This window comes from Zosterops lateralis (assembly GCF_965231275.1).
Source record: "Zosterops lateralis genome assembly, chromosome: 21".
Classification (NCBI taxonomy): Eukaryota; Metazoa; Chordata; class Aves; order Passeriformes; family Zosteropidae; genus Zosterops; species Zosterops lateralis.
This window is the reverse complement of record NC_139781.1, coordinates 5840614-5862347: the sequence shown is the minus strand read 5'-3', so window position 1 is coordinate 5862347 and position 21734 is coordinate 5840614. Positions and strand designations below refer to the sequence as shown.

Genomic DNA, 21734 nt, shown 5'->3' with positions numbered 1-21734 from the left:
ACAGCAGAAAGGAGGGAGGCAGCACCTGAGAATGGAGATTTAATGGCCCAAGATGCCCTCCTGGCCATCTAGGAGAGCCTGAGGGATGCTATCCTTGGGACAGGGACAGTAACAGGCCCATAGGGCAACTGTGGGGCTGGGGCCCCTGCAGTGGTGGCCCTAGCAGGCAGAGCAGCGGTCACCCTTCTCCTGCAGCCCAGAGTTGCGGCGCAGCATGTCCTTAAGGGAACCGTCCTGCTCTGTCAGCAGCTGGTTGATCTCGTTCTGCTTGTACTCAGAGGAATGCTTGTGCCCATAGAAGGAGCCCTTCCCCGACGTGGGGTTGGAGTGGTGCTGGCCTCGGCGGGCACAGGCCCGCACCACCAGGTAGACCAGCTCTGCCATGTTGAGGACGATGCAGACACTGGAGGTGACCAGCATGAAGACAGTGAAGATGGTCTTCTCGGTGGGCCGGGAGATGAAGCAGTCGACAGTGTTGGGGCAGGGGTAAGCCTCGCACTTGACCAGCCGCATCATCTGGTAGCCTGGGTAGAGCATGTAGAAGATGTACATGAACACGGCCTCGAAGAGCAGCCTGAAGACCACGCTGCAGACATATGTCCACCAGAGTGAACCCGCTATGCGCATCTTGTGCTTCTTGACCTCTTCCATGTGCTTGGGATCCGCGTGCCCTGTCAGCATCAGCAGCTTCTTCTCCTGGTGCTGCTGGTAGGCCACGTGCATGGCCACAAGAAGGGCTGGTGTGGTGACAAGGATGAGCTGCAGGGCCCACAGACGGATGTGGGAGATGGGGAAGAAGTGATCATAGCAGACGCTGTTGCAGCCAGGCTGCTGGGTGTTGCAGGTGAAGGCAGATTTCTCATCCCCCCAGACGCTCTCGGCTGCCACCACCAGCACCATTATCCGGAAGATGAAGATGACGGAGAGCCAGATGCGCCCGATGGCGGTGGAGTGGCGGTTCACCCCGCTCAGCACCGTGTAGAGGCCAGCCCAATTCATCGTCTCTCACGTCTGCAGGAGAGAGCGGTGAGAGATGGTGTTAGGGGCAGGAAGGACCCCTGGCTGAGAGCCAGCAACTCCTGGCTCTGGTGGCAACAGCCCCAGGAGGGACCTGGGAGCAACTGGGAGGCAGCCCTGGTGGGTGGAGAGCAGAATCGAGACAGGAAGATGGACAGACAGGAGGATGGCAGCATGGCTTCTGCTCCTAACATGGCTCAAGGCAGCATTTTGGCCAGAGAAGGCAGGAGAGTAGTTTCCCCAGCAGTGCCAGATGCTCCAGTCCTGCCATCCCACACTGGCACAGGAATCCTGCTGCCACAGAGAACGGGAGTGAAGCTCCCATACCTCTGCAGGGACCCCCAGTACGCAGTGCTGAGCTCTTTGGCTAGGAATGGTCCCAAGGAGCTTCACGGGCTCCACTGCACCAATGCCTCCCTTTGTCCTCCCATTATCTGCAGGAGCAGGGCCAGGGAGCCCTGAGCTGGGGGGCTGCCCCCGTGCAGCCCTGCACTGCCACTCTCCCAGAGCCATCCTTGCCCAGGGAACACAGGACGACCCCAGTCCCAAGCACAGACCCCCGCCCCACCAGAGCCACCCACCGGCACTGAGCAGCCCCAGGAGCTGCTTCCCACTCCCGCATGAGTCTGGGCGGCTGGGACCAGCCACCCCCCAGTGAGAGGGATCCTGGCCACGCGTACCTGCCGGTGAGGAAGGGTCCTCGCAAGCTGCCCCCAGTGGCCCCTCTAAGGTCTCATGCCTCCCGCAGGAGAGCTCTGCTCCGCCTGCCCTCGTCTCTCTCTGCCACTGCCCTGCACTGGAAGTCATATGCTGCTTTATAAACTATTTACATACAATGGGGCCTTTATCGGGCCCTGAACAACACACTTTAGCATTCAGATCTAACGCCCTGACTTCCGCCCACCCTGGCCAAACAAAGTGCCTGTGTGCAGCATTCCCGCTGCTCGGCCCTGCACCCACTCCCACCTCCCCAGCACGGCCGCGGCCCCCCGAGGCGCGGGGTGCTCGGGGCTCTGCCCGGCGGGACCCATCGCTGTGCCGGACGGGCCGCACGGGGTGTCTTCCCCAGGAAACACGGCCGAGCCGGGTGCGCGCCCATCCCGCATGGACGGCACAGGGCACTGGAGCAGGGGGCCGGCACTGAGGACTGGTGGGCCGCCGTGGGGCTGGGTGGCACTGGGTACCGCTGCCGTGACTCCTGCCATCTCCTTAAGGCTCTGGTGCCAGCAGCAGCAGCGTCTGAGAGGGCATCGGAGCTGCCCCGCGTGTGCCGCTGGAGACGTGGGAGAAAGTCCCGGAGGAGCGGCTGACGCTGGGGCAGCGCTCCTCCCCCGAGCTGGACTCAGTGACTGTGCCCTGCTGCTCGGACACGCTGGCGGGGACAACAATCCCTGTGCTCGCACAGCCCCCGTGCCCCTCGGGCCCAGCCACACCGTCACGCTGTGCCTCATCGCTGAAAGCAAACCATGTCCCTTGGGTTTTGTCCCCAGCCTCGGGTGGGGAGCAGCGGGTTTACCCAGCAAACCCTACCAGCTGGGTGCCTGTGGGTTGGCGGGGCAACTCGTGCCATCCCAAACGCCACCACCCCCCCTTAGCCCAAGGTGCGAGCACCCGGAGCTGGGGAAACGGTGGCGGCCAAAGCCCGTCCAGCAAACCTGTGAGGACGCCTCTTGTGCCCACGCTGCTCCTCCCTCCCCACTCCTGCCATGAGGACCAGCACTGCCGGCTCTCCTCTGCCAGGGCCGAGCCCTGCTGCAGCCCCCCTCTGCCCCCCTGGTGCTCCCCGGCTTGGGGACATGCGGCCACCCCGCCACGGTGCTGTGCCTTCCATGTTCTCACCTCAGTCACCGGGACAATCAATGCTCTTTGGGATTGCAGCAGCCTCCAAGGCAGCTGGACTTTATACTGCCCTGCAGGCACGTAGCCACCCCCTCCCAAACCTTGTTCCTTCCACCACTCGCCAAGTAAACACCGCAGGTGTGTCCAGCCAGTTCACAGCCACCCACATCCATCACCGCAGCTGAGCATCCCCCGGGGCCACCTCTGGGGCTGCTGCAGCATCAGAGCAGGGCCAGTCCCCCAGAACAATCCCCGGGGCGATTTCTGGTCCCCGTGGCCCCACTTCCCTGCTGTGAGCATCCTCCCCGCTGCATTCCTTTGCAAGCCAGGCACACGCACCGTGCCGGAGCCCTGCTCTGCACCCGGAGGATGACTCTGAGTATCCCCAGCTCCTGGAGCACTTTGATTTGGCTGCTGCAGGCTGCCGGCTGGTCCCTGAGGAGCCACAAAATACCCAGATTTAATGTGTAAAAGTGCAGCCGGCAAGGCAAATAGCTGTCAACGATTAACTCGACTTCAAGGTCCCGCCGCCCAGTTCCCCGTGTGGGACATTGCGATCCTGCGGCTCATCCTGGGCCCCTGGCTGGGCTGCGGGAGCCCTCGCAGGAGGGTGACAGTGGTGCCGGTGTCTCCGGCGTGGGGAAGGGAGATCCCGGGGGGCCGGCGGTGCAGGACGGCTTGGGGTTATCAAGGCCAAACTTATCTCGAATAAGCCGCCGCCGCCTGAGTCAGCAATGCCTGGCGAGGAGCGAGAGCAGCTGAACCGCCCAGGTCCCGCACCCTGGACGGGTTCTGGGGGTCAGCGGGGCGATACTGGGGGACACTCTGGGCAAAGGGTAGTGGGGCCAGGCTGGCGGGATCAGGCTGGGTGGGGGGCACTGGGGGGGTCAAGAGGAGGGCAGACTGGTGAGCACTGGGGGGAGGGGCTGAGCTTAGTGGGATGAAGCACAATGGGAGGTGCGGGGAGAGGGGTCCCTGGGAGCCAGTCTGTGGGGCTGACTGGGGGGCCCTGGGAGCCAGGCGGGAGGTCACTGGGGGTTACTGGGAGCCAGGATGGGGGTGACTGGGGGGTGCTGGGAGCCAGGATGGGGGTGACTGGGGGGTGCTGGGAGCCAGGCGGGAGGTTACTGGGAGTTACTGGGAGCCAGGATGGGGGTGACTGGGGGTGCTGGGAGCCAGGCGAGGGGTGACTGGGGGTTACTGGGAGCCAGGACAGAGATGACTGGGGGTTACTGGGAGCCAGGCGAGGGGCGGCCGGGGGGCTCGGGCCGTGCAGCGGTGGGGGGGGTCGCCGGCCGTGGCACCAGGGGGCGCTGCGGGCCCGGGCCGGGGCCACCTGCCCGCGGCAGCACCGGCGGAGCTCAGAGCGGGAATACATCGACACTGTAGTAAAAATGGAGAAAAAAGCCAACAGGAAAGAGGAGGAGGAACACGGCACGTTGCTGTCCAGCACGGTGCCCTGGCAGGGAGTTGGCTGGGAGGAGCAGAGGCCCCAGGGGTGGGCGGGAGCGCGGGCCTCTGTTGGCTGTTGGCGCAGGTTAAACTGCAAAAAGCCATCGGTCAAGGACGGGCTGTGCTGAACAGCAGTGGCCGGCGCTGCCTCCAGCACTCAGAGAAGTGCCCCGCCCGCGACCACGTGGGACAGAAACGCGCTCTTTGTTAATGACGCTAATTGTGAACTCAATCGGTGTGTGAAGTTGCAGCGAAGAGGTCGAGGACGTGGGCACGTCTAAGGCAGACAAGCTGATGAGATGGGCAGGACTGAGCCAGCACGCGGACGGCGGGGCTGGGGTGACGCAGCTGCTGGCACCCTGCTATGGTCACAGAACTCGCAGCCCACCAGTCTGTATGGGTACGATGGACGAAATTAAGCTTGAACCATCACTGAAATATCTCCACTGTCAGGAGGACTGCGGAGGAGGCTTCCGGAGTCCCCTTTCCCCGGCCATTCTGTTCCGGGCAGGGCTGGCCCTGTGAATAGCTCGGCCTCGTCACTGGATGGCCACTGCAGTGCAGGGGCTGCTGGGCTTCCAGGCTTGGACTGGCAGCAGCACAGGCATCCCTGGATGCAGGCTGCTGTTCTCGGAGAGACAAAACCCTCTGGTCTGAGTCAACTGCCAGGAAGGTCACTGGCAGTGGGTGAGCACAGAAATCCTTTGTGCTGCAGCAGCACAGGGCAGAGGGGGTTGCAGTATAAGACTTAACAACTTGTCCTGCCTGCCTGTGAGTGCACTCCTGTGTCCTGGGTGCATCAGAGGTGTGGGGAACAGGACCAGGGCACAATCCCAGTGATGCTTCTGTGAAGAGCAGCATCCCTGCCCTCCTGCTGGCTGTGAATCCTCAAGTAGCCAGAGGCCAGCCACAGGTCACTCACTCCCTCCTGTGCCAGGGACACCTTTGCAGTTGAGTTCCCTTATGGTTCTCCTTGCCAACAGCCCTAAACACGTCCCCTGAAGCAGAGGATGTCCCACAGTTGTCACGCAGATGTTAGCTGTTCATACCCTCTGGGATACAGTGTCCCTTGAGCTTTGCCAGGTCTCTAAAGAAAAGCTGTTGATGGTCAAGGACACCCTGGACAGATGGCAGCCTCAGGAGCTTTGCAAAGGCAGTAGCATGATAGCAGTGGGTTATCTGTCACCAGCTTGCCTTGAGGTCCTAGTAGGGCTGGCCAGGCTGGCACATGTGGCAGCATGCAGCTGGGGCTGTGCAAGGATGAGGAGAAGGGACAGAAGGGCAGGGCAAGCCCCTAATCTGCGGCAGAAAGGCATCACCCCTTCAAGAGGGCACTAGGCACCCTGTGGGATGCCACAGTGGGCAGCACCAGGGCTTTTAGGGAGGTCCAGCACAGAGGGTGGAGCACGGTGCTGAACAGGGTGACATGTGCCTGTGGCACTGGAGCTCCAAAGGTCCCCCTGGGGAGAAGGGCAGAGCCCCACAGTCAGCTTCCTGCACAGCCTGTCCCCCTGCCTGCCCGGCTCCCCTGGCTCGGGGCCTCGGCCCTGGCTGCAGTGTCTGCACGCTGCCTGCAGGCAATTCGGCCCCCCTACACCGTTCCTGGTTTCCATGGCAACTCCAGTTGAAATTACATTAAAAAGAAATGAAACCAGCAGCTTTTCTGTTTGGCAAGTAGGGGGAGGGGAGCTCAGCTGGGAAAGGCTGGGGAAGCGGTTTGAAGTTTGGAGTGGGACAGATGCATTCCCACATGGGGTCCCAGTGCTGGGGACAGCAGGACTGGGGGGATGTGGGGACACCCCCCCTCTGTGGCACTTGGTGTTGGCAGTCCTGGATGGTATGGTGAGGCTTCATGTGTGCAGCATCCTGACTTGGTGGGGTGATACCAGGGTCCTCCTGCTGCCTCTCTGGGGTGGGTGCCAGAGACATGAGGACCAGCACAAGGCACCTCACCCAGCCCGGTAGTCCCCGGGCCCTGCATGCTCCAAGAAGAGGCGAGACACACTGCTATTAAAAATATCACTTCTGTTTTATTTGGAATTTGTTACTCTGCGCGGGTGACAGGGTATAAATACATTCTCCAACGAGCATCCTCACCCTCAACCCTGCGCGGGGTGGGGCCGGGGCGGGGTGCGGGGCGGATGTTGTGCTGGCCCCGGGCAGTAGGGCCAGCAGGGCCATCGATGCGCTGGCCCCAGGCAGTAGGGCCAGCCGGCACCGGAGCGTCACGGCCGCCAGCACGGGCAGCGTCTGCCAGCCGGACCGTCTTGCACGGGGACAAAATGTCATGTCCCCACAAGGACCTGTCCCTTTCTCCTGCCTCCCCAGGCCCCATGTGCTAGTGCTCACCTTGGGGGGCTGAGACTGGGGTACCCCCACGTGGGATCCCCTGCAGCTCCTTCTCCATCCCCGACCGCACCAAAGCCACTTGCCCAGAGCCATGTGTGGCTCAGTGGCCACAACAGCCCAGCAGATGCCCCAGCCCCAGTACAGGTGCTCCCAGCCCCACACAGGCTGCATCACCCCCGGAGTCCCTACCCAGGCGTCTGTTCCAGCTGCACGTCCTGGATGCCGGAGCTGGGGTCACCCCACGATGGGGTAAAGGCCCCAGTGGAAGCAACCTAGGAGGCAGAGTTGATGTTGCTGAGCAGCTCGCCCTGCTCCTGTCACCCCACTCCTGCCGCAGGCTGCAAACCACTGGCTCTGCTTTTGGTCAACAGCATGGGCAGGGAGGGCACAGCACGGCCCTGGGGCAGTGGTGAAGGGGTGTGGGATGCTCCTGGGGGAGCAGGGCAGGGTGGGGAGCACGAGGGGCTCTCCTGGGTTCACGGGAGTGAACAGACAGTGCTCGGAGCAGGTGATGCCCACGCGGGGCGGTGGGTGGCACTGGCCAGTGGTGGCAGTGAGGGACCGGGGCGGGGGTGCTCGCAGGCAGGCCGTTGGATAGGCTTTTTGGCTGAGATATGTGGGCACGGGTGACAGAGGAGGGAGAATATCAAAAAATACAAAAGAGCGCAGCCCCACAGTGCAGGAGGCACTGCCCTGCCTGGTGCCCACCCACGGCAGGCGGGCGCCATGGGGGGCCGGCACCGTGCGCACACGCTGGCTTCTAACTGGCTTTTTATTTTATATCAAGAACACTTGGTTTTAAAATCTTTACAAAGGACAAAACGCGGCGACTCCGTTAGTGTGTAAAGAACTAAAGATCTGCTTAAAAAACGTCTCTGCAAAGAGAAATGACTGACACAAAAGAGATTCTCTGCAGCGCAAAGAGGGGCAGAGGTGCCAAGTCTCCAGCCCAGGGCCCCGCTCCCAGGGTCCCTGAGCCCCGGCACCAGCCCCAGCGCCCGCATCCAGCACAAGGCCAGGTCCCTGGACCCTGCCCATTCCCTCTGCCTATAGCACCATGGCCTGGGGCCACTTCTCAGCACAGTGAAGGAGCCTTTTCCAGGGCTGCCAAGATGCCTGGGGATGTCTGGGCACTGGCCGAGAGGGATGCCCGGCCCCGCTCCTCATCAGTCCCAGGGTGCTCGGTGGGCTCAGCACTGGGGATGTGATCGCCTCACTGGGAGGCACAGCCACGGCACTGGGAGCCCCATGGCCATTTGACAGTGGGGTACCCCTGTCCACCTGCACAGGTGGGTTGTGCAGGGTTACACCGTATCCCTCCTGCACCCCGTTGGTGTTCCCGGGGGGCAACCCGTGGGGCCCTGAGGGCCAGGAGAGTCAAAGCACTTCTCAAAAGTTAGATAGGAACAAAAGAAAGCGCTGGGGCCGCTCTGGAACCCCACAGGTCTCTGGGCTGGGAGCTGCACCGTCCGTGGGTGCTGCCCCTCCGTCCGGGGGCTCCGTGGGCCCCGCCGGTCCCTCTGCCAGTGTCTGCTGCGTGTGTGTGCGTGCGTGCATGCGTGTGCGCCGGCGGCGGGCGGCTATACCCTGGTGGTGGAGTGTGAGTGCGGAAGCCCCGTGCTGTTGAAGCCGGCGGTGAAGGTGTTGTAGGGGTGCAGGGTCTGCAGCCCCACCAGCGAGTTGGGGATCATGGTGATGGTGTTGGGGGTCATAAGCGGGATGTCGTCCGGAGAGCGGCGCAAGGTGAGGGTGTAGTCGGGCAGAGCGGCCAGGCGCAGCGTGTCGTGGGATGGCACGGCTTCGCACTCGTGGTGGCCCTGGCTCACCTGCAAGGAGGGCATCTCCTCGTCAGGCGCGTGGGCGATGTCGTTGGAGGCGCCGCGCTGCGGGCTGGGCTGCCGGTGCGTGTCCTGCCGGCGCTTGTCCTTGCGGTAGTAGAGGGCGGCGAAGGCCAGCACGTTGAGGAAGAGGAGGGAGGCGCCCACAGCGATGGTGACGCTCAGTTCGGTGGAGTAGTCGCGGGGGCTCTCGAGCAGCGTGCCCGCCTCTTGCTCCGGGCTCCACTTCTCCTTGCCGTTCTCGCTGTTGTAGGCGGGCGAGATGGCCGGGCGCTTGGTGGTCCAGATCTTGCTGTTGGGCCGGCGGGTGATGTGGGAGTTCTGCGTGGTGTCGGGTGGTGGCACTTTGGTGGTGGTGGAGGTGTAGTGGAACATATCGTGCAGGTTGTACAGGTGGGGAACCAGGTGCTTCCAGAAAGCCACCTTGGTGGCCCGGTAGTGGTCGCGCACCCGTGGCTTCAGCCCGATGTGCAGGTACAGCTGGTCACGGGGGTTGTACTTGGACCAGGCCACCTCCTCAAAGCGGTTTGCCTTGGTGTGGATGAACTTGGTGTCCTGGGGGACAGGCTTGTTGGGGTCCCTGTAAAACACAGGCAGAACAGAACTAGCACTGGGAAAAGCCAAAGAAGCAAAGAGTGAGAGCTGAATGCAGAGACAGAAACTGAGAGGAACTTTGCCAGTGGTGGCAGAGTGGGCTGGCAAAAGGTCTTGAATGACTGGGCAGCACCCAACCCTGGGTCAAGTATCATCCATGATAACCAGGGCCAAAAAGCCTCCCCACCCCTGTGGCTTGGCTGGGTCCAGTCCCAGGGGCTGGCCATGATCTAAGCTTCTTGCTTGTGGTTGGTGCCATGGCCCCAGTGAAGGTGCAGCACACAGGGGCCTCTGGGCATAGGGAGCTCAGTGTCCCGCATCAGGCATGATAACCCCCCACCACCACAGCACAGCCCCCAGGGAGTACAGCTGCAGTGAATGCAGACCCCCAGAGCACGGCACCCATCCCCACTCACCCTGTCTTGGCAAAGTTGGTCCAGTAGGTCATCACTACAGCGCTGAGCATGACGTCATTCTTGGAGAAGTTGCAGGGAAAGAGGTCTGTGGGGCCAATCATGGGGATCCCAAACACATAAGGCACCTCATCCCCGTGGGCTGCATCGGACCATGCAGGCTTCATCAGGCTCTGGCAGTGGTGGTAGAAGGCGTAGAAGTAGGTGGGGGAGCCATAGCGGGCGTGCAGGTCGGCTGTCACCACGGATGGCTCTACCCACTGGTGGTCAGTGAAGAGGGCCACCAGAGTCTTGCGACGTGTCTCGGGGTTGTCCCGGTCGGCCCAGTCCGTGTACATGAACTTGATGGTCTCCCTCAAAGTGTCCTTACCCTCAGGGTAGCCGTACAGGTTGTCTACAAAGTTGGAGACTGAGTAGTCAAAGTCACTGCCTGAGACGCCGTCCTCAGGGTCCACCACGCCCTCCACAAACTTCAGCCCTTCACCCTGGTTGACCCCCAGCATGATATCATAGTTGAGGAACTCGCCCTGCTCCATCAAGATCTCTGGGTCATCCGGGATCACATCCCCATCAATGACTGGCCCGAAGGCCACGTGGTAGCGAGCTGGCTGGATGTCTTGCTCTACCAGCTCCTTGGCACTCTTCTGCCGCAGGCAGTCCACCATGTCCACGGTGTCCAGCACGTTGCAGCCCACCTTGTCAGCCAGCATGCTGGTGTACTTCACAGGCTGGTAGTTCACTGCCCAGCTGGAGAGCGCCGAGCCGCTCTGGATGATGGCTCTCTGGAAGAGACCTGCAATACAGGCAAGGAGAGGAGGAAGCTCTCAGCAGGGTTCCAGCATCCCAGTGCTGCAGTGCAGGATGCAGCATGGAGAAGGCATTGATGCTCTTGTACCCCTGCAGGGACCCGGCACTCCAGCCCACACCTGGCCTTGTCCCTGAGCTGTGCTGCCTGCTGAGCTGGGCTCACACAGAGGGATCTGCTTGGGGATGCTGTGGGGATGGCAGGATGACAGCTGGGAATGCAAGTGGGTGCTCCTGGAAGCAACCGAGGGCTGCTTGTGCTCCCTGAGGATCCCATTGCAGGGGATGACCCAGCATCCCTGTCCTGGTGTGGGGAGAAGAGAGGCCATGGTTGCATCAGAGCCTGGCCTTGCCAAGCAGCCTGTGCTACCCCAGCCACCCCAGGGATGTGTTACCTGAGCCCCTGAGGGGCACACGGTGCCCCTGGCTCAGCACCATCCTGCAGCCCAAGTCGGCACCTGCTTCACTGAGGAGCCAGGCTGTGGGCTGGCAGCAGTGGGAGGGTTAACGCCTGCCTGGGGACACTTAACCCTGCCGTGTCCCACCCCACCGCTTTGTCAGAGTCCCCCTCGACCCCCTCCCTGCTGCTTCCTGCCCAGCTGGGGCTGCTCAGTGCCAATCCAGCCCTGCAGGAGCACGCTGCCAGATGCACAAAGAGGGCCTTTCTGCCACCAGGAACACAGAGGGAGTGGACTTTCGCCCTGGAAAACGAGGCCACAAAGGCCCTGGCCCAGGCAGAGCAATGCGTGGCTTCGCTCCAGTCCCATGTCAATGGTGCTTGTGCTCAGAATACAAAGGGTGGTGAGGAAGCAGAGGCTCTGGGCTGTGAAAGGCAGCCAGTCCGGGCTGCACCCAGGGGTCCTTGCTCTCTGACCAGCCCTCTCTGCACCCCAAGTGCTGCCTGCACCCCTGCCAGACCCCAGCACTTGTTTGCCATGAGGGACTGTTCCAGATGATCCCTGAATGGTGCTGGCACAGCGGTGTGGTGGCCATGGGGTTGCCCCTGGCACCCTGAAATGCAGAGAACCCCTGTGCAACCAAGGCTGTGCCCTTCTGCAGAGAAGCAGAGCAGCACCTTCCCGCAACAGAAGTGTTCAGAGGCTCCTGGCTGCCAGCCACCATGTCCATAGCTCTTGTCTGCACGCACAGCCCTCACTCTGCCAAGTACCTGACGTACAGTCCCCATGCACTGGGACAAAGAGAAGTCACAAGCTCTGTTTGTCACCTCCTGGTGCCCTAGAAAGCCATACCCAGTCTACAGGCTGGAGACTGGCCATGGGTTTGCTTGCTCTGCGCCATCATCCACGTGCCAAGGAGCCAGGATGGGCTTTCCTGGCACCCTGGAGATGCTGTCCCAGCAGCAGCTATTGCACCCTGCCAGCAGCATCACTTCCCAGACAGACCCACCAGGCTGGGCTCTGGCCCTGCCCACCACTCCCTGGGGAAGTAAAGGGCAGCTGATGTCACCAATAGCTGGTCATGTCCCTGATGGAGCCCCCTTGCCATGTCTCTGCATGGCCACATCCTAAACCAGAGGGAGCCAGGACTCTGTGAGACTCATGTCCTCCCTCTCCATGCCAGCACCTGACTGAAGCCTGACAAGCACCCCAGGGAGGCATCAGCACTCTGCACTCCACTCTGGACCTCTCCAGCCTGCTGAGGCCCAGGCAAGAAGGTGAAGTTCTGCCTTTCCTTCCTGTTCCCTTCCAAGGTGAGGGTCCCAACACACGCTGCCTCCTGCAGGACTGGCTGCCACGGCATAGTGGAATCAAGTGGTGAGGCCAGGGCTCTGCCAGGGAGTGGTTAGAGCTGCAAATTGCCACCAGCTGCTGCCAGCTCCTGATTGCCTCCTTGATTTGCTCAGTAGCTGAGCCTGGAAACACTTCTGGGGCTGTCTGGAGCAAGCCCTGCTCAAAGCAGGGTGCTGGGTGCCTTGTCCAGTTGAGATCTGGAGGGCTGGCAGCAAAGGGCAGAAGCCCCCATGGAGAAGAGGCAAAGGAAGCAGATAAAGTTTACCTGGCAAAGACTGCTCCTGCCCTGGTATGGCTGGCTGGGGAGAAAAACAGCACTTTGGTCACTGATGAGAAATCAGAGTGACCCTACAAGGCCTGAAGCTGGCAGGGAGCTGTGGATTTCCCCAGCAGCCAGACCCAACATGTGCTGTACAAGCCTCGTGTCTGCCTCTTGCAGCACCTGGCAGAGCAGGCACAAATCAGCAGCTTCATTAATGACTTGTGATCACTGGAAGTTTTATTTTGATGCAGTAAAAACAAACCCACCTGTTCTGCAGACTGCAACTTAGCACTGTTCCCACGCTGTGCTCCAGAGCCAGCCACCCATCCCTGGGGATATGGATGCTCTGGCACAGGGAATTTTTGAGGTCATTTTACGGCCATTTGGCTTTATGAGACACTGGCTGAAGCACTGAGCACTCCTCTCCTGCCTCACAGCATTTACAGCCAGCAGCAGCTCCCCTGGCCCAGCAGTGAGGGTAGGGAGCACCCAGCACCTCTGAGATGCAGGGGGGGCACACCAGAGGCACTGGGGCTGGATGGGGCAGCAGAGGATTCATCATGCAGGTGCAGGGCTTAGTGGCATTAAGTGTAGCATCACCTGAGAAGTGCATATACTGGCAGGACTAATTTTCATGGCTGAATAGTCACAAGGAGCAGTCCCTCCAATCTACCCTCAGCCTCTCTCCATGCTGCTCCATTCTGGACCCCTGAAAGAGGCTGGGGCCACCTGGGCAGCCATTCCTGTACTCCTATGATGGACAGGAGCACATTGAGAATGCATTACACATAGTGTTCCCTTCCCAGCCTCTCACACTCAATATGGGCAGAGAAAACACTTTTTCTTTCTGCAGGAGCTTTCAGCCTGTAAAAGACTCCCCATCATCAGCCATCAGCCCTGCTGAGGTTCTGGAGGTCTCTGTTCCTGTGTGATTCCCAGGCTGTTGAGCAGGGCTGCAGCTCTTCACATCAGCTTTGAGTGCAATTTGCTGTGTGTTTCTGCAGGGCAGACTCATGCCAGTGTCTACTGCTTACACATGTCCTTTCCTCCTCAGAATCACACCTGGGGACACAGCACTGGAAGATAGCTGCACCCTCATATAAAGCTCATGAGCAGGCTTCCCTGTGGACCATATCCAGTTCAGGCTTTGCTCCTATAATTTCCTTTAGGACGTTTATCAAAAACACCTCTAGTCTCACAGTTACTTTTTCCCCCCCTCAGTGCTTGATGTAAATGTCTTTGCAGGTGGTTTACATGCATTTGCTCTTATTCCAACACAATCTTTTAGCATAAATAATTCCCTTCTTTATTTAGAGTAAACACTCTGCTATATTTACAGATATTAATCATATTACTTCCACCTGTGTTTTGCTAGGCACAGCACTTGCAGCTCCCCCAGTCTCTCAACACAGGGCCCTCCATCCCTCCCCAGGCTCAGGAGGACGGTCTGGGGTGCTCTGTCTTCCCCTCTATTCCAGTATGAACACCTTTCCTAGCACTGAGATACTTGTTCCCAGTGCCCCGCATGATGCCCTCCATCCCCTCCACACCTTGGAAAACCTGAACACCGAGGCAGGACACCACAGGAGGGGTCCCCACCTCTCCCCATGCCAAGGTGCTGGCCCTGGGCTGCAGCCTTGTTCACAGGGAGCACCCACTCCATCCCTGGCTCCCACATGCTCTGCCATTGGCCTCTTTCTGCCCACGAAGAGAAGGTTTTGCTTCCCAATCCTGGTCCAGGTTCTCACAGTGATTGATTAAAGCAGCCCTGACTTTGTTAGGCTGGGCAGCAGGAGCCGGGTGGGCTCCCCTCTCTGGATTAGCATCAGTTTGCTCTCAGTTGCAGCAGCCTCAGGCAGGGCTGACACCTACCTTCAGAGTGGTGAGAGAGGGTGAGCAGGCTGACACAGGAGGCGCCGATGCCGGAGCCAAAGACTGTGATGCGCAGGGGATCTCCCCCAAAGAAGGCGATGTTCTCGCTGACCCAGCGCAGCGCCTGGATCTGGTCCAGCAGCCCGTAGTTGCCCTTGGCAGCCTGGTCCCCCGTGCTCAGGAACCCTGAGGGCCAAGGGGAGCCTGGTTAGGGATGAGGAAACAGGGAGAGTTCTGATTTCCCACCCCCCTTCCCCAGACATAGGGCAGCTTCTGTGGGACCCTATCCCACCGTGAGACCCCATCCCACCATGAGACCCCATCCCACCATGAGACCCCATCCCACCATGAGACCACGCTGCCAAGAGAGTTTTGTGAGTTCTGAGTTGGAGCAGGGACACCACTGAGCTCCAGCCACTCTCTGCACAGCACAGAGGGGTGAAAGGCTGAGAGAGTAGCTGCAAACCTCGGGGAGCCTCTTTGCAGTGACAGGGTAAAGAGCACAAAGCTCTGTCTGACCCATATCACCACCTGTGCTAGAACAGCTCAAGACATCTCACACAAGCTCCAAGGAAAGCTGAGAAAGCATCAGTGGCTGCAGGCAGGGCGAGTGTGTGCACAGCCAACGCTTTCCATGGACTAATGTGGTCTGGGGGAGGCTCTATAAATGTAAGCAGGTGGGCTGGGCAGAGAGGAACCGACTGCAGCTTAAAACACAAAGGTTCTCAGTGAGGAAGAAGGTGAGAAATGCTTTCAATAGCACAGGAAACACCCAAGATAAGTTATCACTCTTTCGTTTGCTTTGACTTTAAGCAGGAAGCCAAAACCATGGGTCTGAGGTAAAATTCAGTCAGGTAAGCCCAGCACACAGGGAGCGGCCCCAGGGCTGTGCTGGCACCTGGAGGTGGTCTGGCTGGGTGTGGTGCACCACCTCGAAGGAAATGATGAAGGTACCACCTAAGCCTAATGTCTCATTGTGACTCATGTGTCTTTTGCACCTATCCATCTTAAAGGCCCGACTTTTAACATGAAAAGGTTTTGAATAGCTTAACTATCTGTCTTCCACAAGAAATTATGGGCTCTGGAGGCCATTAGAGGGATGTGCTGTCTCAGGTACCAGGCAGGAGCCAGCAGCCAAGGGAGAGCACCATGCTAGGCGGGATGGCTAGGAAAGGAGCCAGCAGCTTGGCTGGAAAGGAGCTTTCCCCAAACCTCTACACCCTTTGTTCTCATGCTACTCAGGGAAGCAGCAGGGGTGTTCCACACAAGCCTCCCGTGTCTCAGCCCCTGGGGCTTTCTGCTGCTTCAGGCAGGGGACTGCACTGCCTTTTGACCCTCTGTCCTCATTTTGCCTCTCTAAGTCACCATTGCTTTTGGAAACAGGACTGCCACCCTCGTCTGCATGGCACCTGACACCTTTCTGTGGTCCCCGCTGCAGACAGCCACGTCATGGTGCATTGCTGGGGTCCCAAGTGGCTTGGAGGCTGCCTGTGCCCAGGGATGGAGAGCTGCCAGGTCCCCAGGACAGCCAGGCAGCACCCGCTGGCACCTCACTGCTCTGAGCCCTCTCAGGAGGAGATGCTGGGTAAACACATTTATTATTCATTTAACCACAAACCAATATTTGCTTTCAGTTGAGCCAGTTTGTGTAAATGAGCCGGGAGAGGGGGGGGCTGGTGCCAGGACCCAGACTAGGCTGTGACTGTGCGCTGGGGGCTCTGCCACGTGGCACCCGCCGGGCTGCCAGGAGGGACGGCAGGGGCAGAGCCCATAGCGATCCCGCCGGGCCATAACACCCCTCCAGCCCCTTCCCGGCTGCTCCGAGCCCGGCCAGACACAAGGGTTGTCCCACTGCCCGGCTGTGCTGGCGGCACCGCCCACGCCGGCCGGCTCATACCGAGCACTCCAACGCGGTAGTTGAGGGTGATGACAATCACGTTCCCATAGCTGGCCAGGATGCTGCCGTCTATCATGTTGCCCGTGCCCTCCATGTACGAGCCACCGTGGATGTACACCATCACCGGCTTGGCCCCGCTGTCCCGGATGTCTGGAAGGAGAGGTGGTTAAACACAGGACCGCACCGAGGGCCGCAGCACCCTGCCCGACAGGCAGACCGAGTACAAGGGCAATGCCAGCTGTCAGGAACAGGGAGGGGGCTTGGGAGCCAAAGGCAGAGCTCTCCTGGGGGCCACAGCATGGACCCCCAAAGCCAAAACACCGCTGAAACAACCCTGCCAGCCCCTCTCTGGGACGTGGCTGTTCTGCACTGTCCCCACACTGCTGTCCCATCAGGGGTCTGAGCATGTGAGGGAGGGACGCTGGCTGGACCTCGCTGCTCTTCCCCAGAGCTGGGCTCTGGCATTGTGTGGGAGCCAGATCAGGTCTGCTGTGGGTGGGAGTTGCAGAGTCCAGCCCCAGGATGCAGCCCCGTGTCCTGTCTTTGGCTGGACCCAAGCACTCCGTGAGTCCTGGAAGCTGGCATTGCAGAGGGGGGCAGGGATGGGGGTGTGCAGGACCTAGAAGGCGGTGTGGGGGGGGCACTGATGTGTGCTCCAATGTCTTACTTTTCCCACTCCCCCTTCCCATTCCCCTGGGAAGGCAGAGACCTGCCTGTCTGGATGTAAACCCACGGCACCCCAGTGCCCAGACACAGACATGGTGATGAGGCAGACAGTGTATGCAGGTGTGAGTGTCAGGGAGGTGAGCACGGCATCTGGACGAGGACAGGGCATGAGGCATGGAGTGAGGATGGGGAATGGGACCCCGAGGGCCGGGGAGGAAGGACTGTGGGAGCCTAGTGCACAGGGAGCAGCCACACTCCCTCTCTCAACTTCTCCTGTCCAGGGGACATCCTGCCCCTTCTGCACCCCTGGCTGGTGGTCCCTCACAGAGCCATGGCCACCCATAAGGGAATAACACCCATGCCTGGGCTTCTGGTACATCTTGCCCATGTCACACAGATGAGGCAGCAGCACCTGCCATGGAGACATCTCCAGGTCCCACATGCCTGCACTGCCCAGCCCTGTCCTGGGCTGGCGATCCAGCACCGATGGACTTTGTCCTCCCTTGTGCTCACCCACACCCAGCACCTTGCTGAGGTGGGCTGGCAGTGCCTGCTTGGCCTCAGCTGCCCCAGGCAGCTGCTGCTCCCTGCCTGCCTCCCTCAGCAGTGCAGCACAGTGTCCTACCAGGACCAGGACTCCTGGGGCACAGCCACACCAACACCAGTGCCCAGCTGGGCTGTTCGTGCTCCCTCACACCCACCTAACCCCTGCCCATGGCCACTCCTCCCTGTGCCTTGCCCATTGCAGGGGGCTGCAGGCCAGGCTGATGGGTATCTGTGGCCATTCTCACCTCCAGCGGTGGCCCACAGCATGGCTGAAGGTGGCCTCCCATAGAAAACCTCTTCATTCCACGAGAATGAGGTTATGCCAAACCCAAAACTTGTGCTGGCTCTTTTCCTATTGCCAGAATTTAGCCAGACAAATGCATAGACCAGGGGAGCAAAAAGTGCTTGCAGCTCCTCCAGGACAGACACTGCCTGTGTGGCAGAGCTACATCAGGACAATTTTTTTCCAGGACCACCTGCTTGAAATGTGAGGGGCAGGAACATCAGTGCCTGTGCCCATGTCTCCTCCACCCTGCACCCACTCCCTGACATACAAGGAGCCCTCCTTACAGCAGAATGGCAACAATGTACAGAGATGTACCAGGAAATAAACAGCTCTGAACCTCTGCAGCACATTTTGGTGTGTGTGGATTTAGCACAGTCGAGTCACTTAGGCTGAATGACAGTTTACGCCCTGGTACAAGAGATCATGGGGCACAGGTTAGCTGGAGTAAACAACAGGGTTTTAGTACTGCCAAGGAAAAAGTTTTTCATCTGTTCCCCAGATCTTAAATGCCATCTACCAGGCCTTGTTCAAGCTGCCCTGGGTCTTCTGCACACCATGAGGCTTTAGTGTCCTCAGCACATTAGGGCTGCACCCTGGCCAACCCTTCCTCCTATCTCCTCATCACATCTCTGCAGCCAAACATGCCAACTCCATAACCTGCAGACAAACCACCCTGTTCTACTAAAAATAGCCCATTCTGCAGCTTGCTTAGTCCTGGCATACATATAGAATCACATCTGCTTGAAAGGCCACTTGATCTGTCTTGGCTGGTGCTTCCCCAAACAAGACCTCACTTCCAGTGGGTGAGTAAGAAGAGAAGTGAACAAAAACCAAGTGGACCCAGGTGCCCTTTGGGTGCCAAGTGTTCAGGCTGCTGGCACAGCCACGGCAGGGCCAGGCAAGGGTGGATGGGGAGGTTGCTGGCTCCCAGATGTATGTCACTGACTCAGGAGGGATGGAGGTGGGATGTGACCGGGCTCAGGGTGAAATGGGCCCAGGTGCCCGAGGGCTTCTCTCCTCCCAAGCTGCCATGCTTCCTTCCCTGCTCTTGCTCCAACTTGAGCAAGGAGCAAACTTCTCCTAAAGCAGAAAAAACCCCACGAGCTTTCCTCCCCGCATCAGGAGGAGGGGAAGGTCCTGGGTGCCCTGCACAGCCGGCCAGCCTGCCCCCCACCCCTGCAGCTGCCTGGCACGGCAGACAGACACACACAGGGCTCCCTGGGGGTGGCAGCGGATGGCGGGCAAACGGAGCTGCTTTTTGCTTTGCTTTGCGTGTCATGCAGTGGCAGCCTCGAGCACACAAATACCTTCGTCTTCATCACCGTCATTATCCGCTAAGTCCTCGCCCTGTTTCTTAGCGCTGGCTCCTAGGGACCAAACACGAGGAGACAGAACAAAAAGGAAAACAAAAGGAAATAAAAACGAACAAAAAAAGAAAGAAAGAAAAAAAAAGAACACAAAAGAAAAAAAAAAAAAAAGAGAATTCAAAAATAGCATGATAGCAGAGACAGTGGGGCCATGCCTGTGCCCCACAGCACTGCTGGCTACTCACACTGCACCTCTCTCCCAGAGCCAGGGCAGTGTCGGGCACGGGCAGGACTGCCCCAGGAGTGTGCCAGGATGCAGCTTCACCTGGGCCCCTTCCCAGAGCCTCCCTGGGGAGGGCTCGGATGGCAGGGAAGACGCGAGTGGGGCATCAGTGCTGGCAGTGGATGAGTCTCTCAAAGCACTTGCTGATCCTCCTGCATCCCAGCCTGGTCCCCGCCTGGTCATACACCCTCAGCTCCAGGCAGGGCTCCCTCTCCTAGCACCCAGGTGTGAACAGGAGCCCTGCTCCCAGCTCTGCTGCCCCTGGGGACAACTGTCCTCTGCAGAGCTCACACCAAGGGTTGCCTTGCACAGCCACTGACTGTCAGGCAGGGTCCTGCCCATCACCCCCACATGGTGTGTGGCTCCTTGGTGTGCCTGGCCACAAAGCACTGGTACCACTGCATGAGACCACCACAGCACACAGGGATCCCTCATGATAGGTGCTCCCCTGAGCTGCTTGGCTCCATCCTACACCAACTCCCTCCATACAAGACCAGTTCCATGTTTCACTGAGGATTTCAAAGGCACCAATCAGCTTAACCTGACCAAGGCAGAATCCTAATCATACTAGTTTCTATAACATCCTGAATGCCTTACAGTTGTTCTATGTCCCTTCACCAACCTGCAGTGCTGGGGCATGGGCCGGCCCAGCAGCTCCAGCAGGGCACTGTAGAATGCTGCTGTGGATGCCTTGCAGTGAGCCTGGCACTCCCCAAACTGCAGCCAGCAGGATGGCCTGTGGGCTGGCAGGGAGCAGGGATGCTGAAAAACCTGTGCCAAAATCCCACTCCTGCAAAGGACTGCATGCCAATGTGGACACAAAGGCAAGTGGTGCCATCCCTGTGCTCTGGAGCTCTGAATTTCAGGGAGAGGCTGGGTGTTCTCATCCCCTTAGAGATGCAGACTAATGCCTGCACATTCTCTGCTCCCTAATGCCTGCAAAAAAATCTTCCCCCAGGTGATGGTGACCCCTTGGGAGACAGCAGGGTTTTCCCCAGGCAGGATTTATCCACACAGTGCCTGCACTGCCCAATGACTTCCCCCTGAGACAAGGGGCTCTGATACTCTGCCAGGAACCTGGCTGATTCCAGGGTGCTGCTGCCACCACCAACGGGCCCCATTGCCACAGCAAGGGCTTTCCCAGCCCCCAGAAAAGTTCCCATGAGCAAGGGGAAAGCCTGTAGTTGCACGGAACTACAGGACTAAATGCACAAAACTGGTCAGAAAGACAAAACTGGGGAGCCGTGCCCACTGTCGGTCTGGGAGTGGCATTCTGCAGGTGACACAGGATGTGGATAACAGAGATGGCAGCATGAGTGGGACAGAATTTGAATTTAAAAGGAATCTGTGATAGAGGAGGAAGAGATCTGAAATGGCTGTGAGGCAGCTCCATCAGGGTGAGAGACTTGTAGAATGCCTTAAGCAGCCACGAGCTGCTGGAGAAAGTCTGGAGGAGCAGCAACCAGAAACCTCGAAAAATCCAGCAGGGCATGAATAGTTTGCAGAAGCCTGGGTCGCATGAATCCTGGGAGCAGAGGCATGATGGGAGCTCCAGCAGCATCCCAACACATTAAAGACTACTGTGAGGTGGTGAGGTGGAAGAGCAAGTCCCTCTCAGGCAGCCCTGGGGCTACAGGAGGCAGGATGAGAAAAAAACCTTTCTGGCAGAAAGGGCAGAAGCACTCGAAGAGGTGGCCTGGAGAGGTGTTGAAGACCAGGTGGGACACACTGCCAGAAGGAGATGAGGTAGAGCTGCTCCTGCCAAGGGCAGGGATGGATCAGCTGTCTCCTGTGCTGTTCTGATTCTCTCCAAGGCAGAGTTTACCTCCTGACCTATCCCCACCATGTCCCACCCCTTCGCCTCCTGCTTCACCACCCAGCCATTCTCTGAGCATCTCACATCATCCTCCTTTTTTCACCCAGCACCAACCCATCCCTGTCACCTCTTGCCTCAGCACCTCAGCTCCAGCATCTCCCCCTTCCTGCTGCATCCTTCCCTCACTGTCTCCCCAGCCCATCCCCAGCCACACACTTGGCTGGGCTGTGCATCCACAGCCTCTTTGCAGGAGGCTGCAAGCTTGACCTACTGTGTCTTCATTAGGAAGAGCTGCAAGCGCAGAAAGCACTTAAAGGACAAAGTACTCATGCAATATTTGCTAACCAGTGCTATGCACCAATCTCTTGGTACTTCTAAGGGAGAGGGATTTTTCTCTAATGAAGACCACAGCCAAGGAGCCTTGATGCATGCTGTGCTTCAGAGTCAAGAAGCTGACCACAAGCAGCTGGAGATCATTTCCCACTGCCAAAGGCCCTGGTGCTTTTAAAGCCCTGGGACTGGCCAGGCTGCAGCCCTCCAGCCTGGTCTCCTTCAGGGGACAAAAGTCTCTAGGCAGATAAGAATGGAGGAATCAGCTATGAGGAGTTGTCAGGTTGTAAAAGAGGGCAGTGGACAACACCTTTGTGACCTGAGCAACTGTCCTGGCTGACCAGGGAGAGATCCAGCTGGAGACTGCTGCTGCAGAGCTTAGGGATGGCTGGGACAAGCCTCCAGCAACCTG

The 21734-nt window shown here is 59.2% G+C and overlaps 2 protein-coding genes across 8 annotated transcripts in view; both read right to left on the bottom strand.

Moving 5' to 3' along the window:
• Nucleotides 1-35: 35 nt before the first annotated feature.
• Nucleotides 36-3303, bottom strand: GJB1 (gap junction protein beta 1). Of its 4 annotated transcripts, none has more exons than XM_083876394.1 (3): nucleotides 2857-2977; nucleotides 1698-1813; nucleotides 36-1011 (listed from the first exon to the last, which is right to left on the bottom strand). In XM_083876394.1, the coding sequence occupies exon 3, from the start codon at nucleotides 997-999 to the stop codon at nucleotides 160-162; it is 840 nt and encodes a 279-aa protein (XP_083732520.1). In that variant the 5' UTR covers nucleotides 1000-1011; nucleotides 1698-1813; nucleotides 2857-2977; the 3' UTR covers nucleotides 36-159. The 4 variants fall into 4 exon arrangements, with proteins under 4 accessions (XP_083732520.1, XP_083732521.1, XP_083732522.1 ...); XM_083876395.1 differs by lacking the exon at nucleotides 2857-2977 and adding an exon at nucleotides 2202-2221; XM_083876396.1 differs by lacking the exons at nucleotides 1698-1813; nucleotides 2857-2977 and adding an exon at nucleotides 3196-3303.
• A 3235-nt stretch (nucleotides 3304-6538) lies between these two features.
• NLGN3 (neuroligin 3) overlaps nucleotides 6539-21734 on the bottom strand; it is a 39780-nt gene continuing 24584 nt past the window's right edge. For 3 of the 4 annotated variants that reach the window (XM_083876328.1, XM_083876327.1, XM_083876330.1), the window contains exons 3-7: nucleotides 18894-18953; nucleotides 16089-16238; nucleotides 14192-14377; nucleotides 9506-10295; nucleotides 6539-9075 (exon numbers count right to left, since the gene is read on the bottom strand). In XM_083876328.1, coding sequence (XP_083732454.1) covers nucleotides 8238-9075; nucleotides 9506-10295; nucleotides 14192-14377; nucleotides 16089-16238; nucleotides 18894-18953 — 2024 coding nt within the window. In that variant the 3' untranslated portion in view covers nucleotides 6539-8237. The remainder of the gene's footprint in view (nucleotides 9076-9505; nucleotides 10296-14191; nucleotides 14378-16088; nucleotides 16239-18893; nucleotides 18954-21734) is intronic. The other variant, XM_083876329.1, reaches the window with a different exon arrangement.

What these genes read in the sequence shown, in the direction of transcription:
- GJB1 (XM_083876396.1), bottom strand. Translation starts at nt 999, where the DNA reads ATGAATTGGGCTGGCCTCTACACGGTGCTGAGCGGGGTGAACCGCCAC.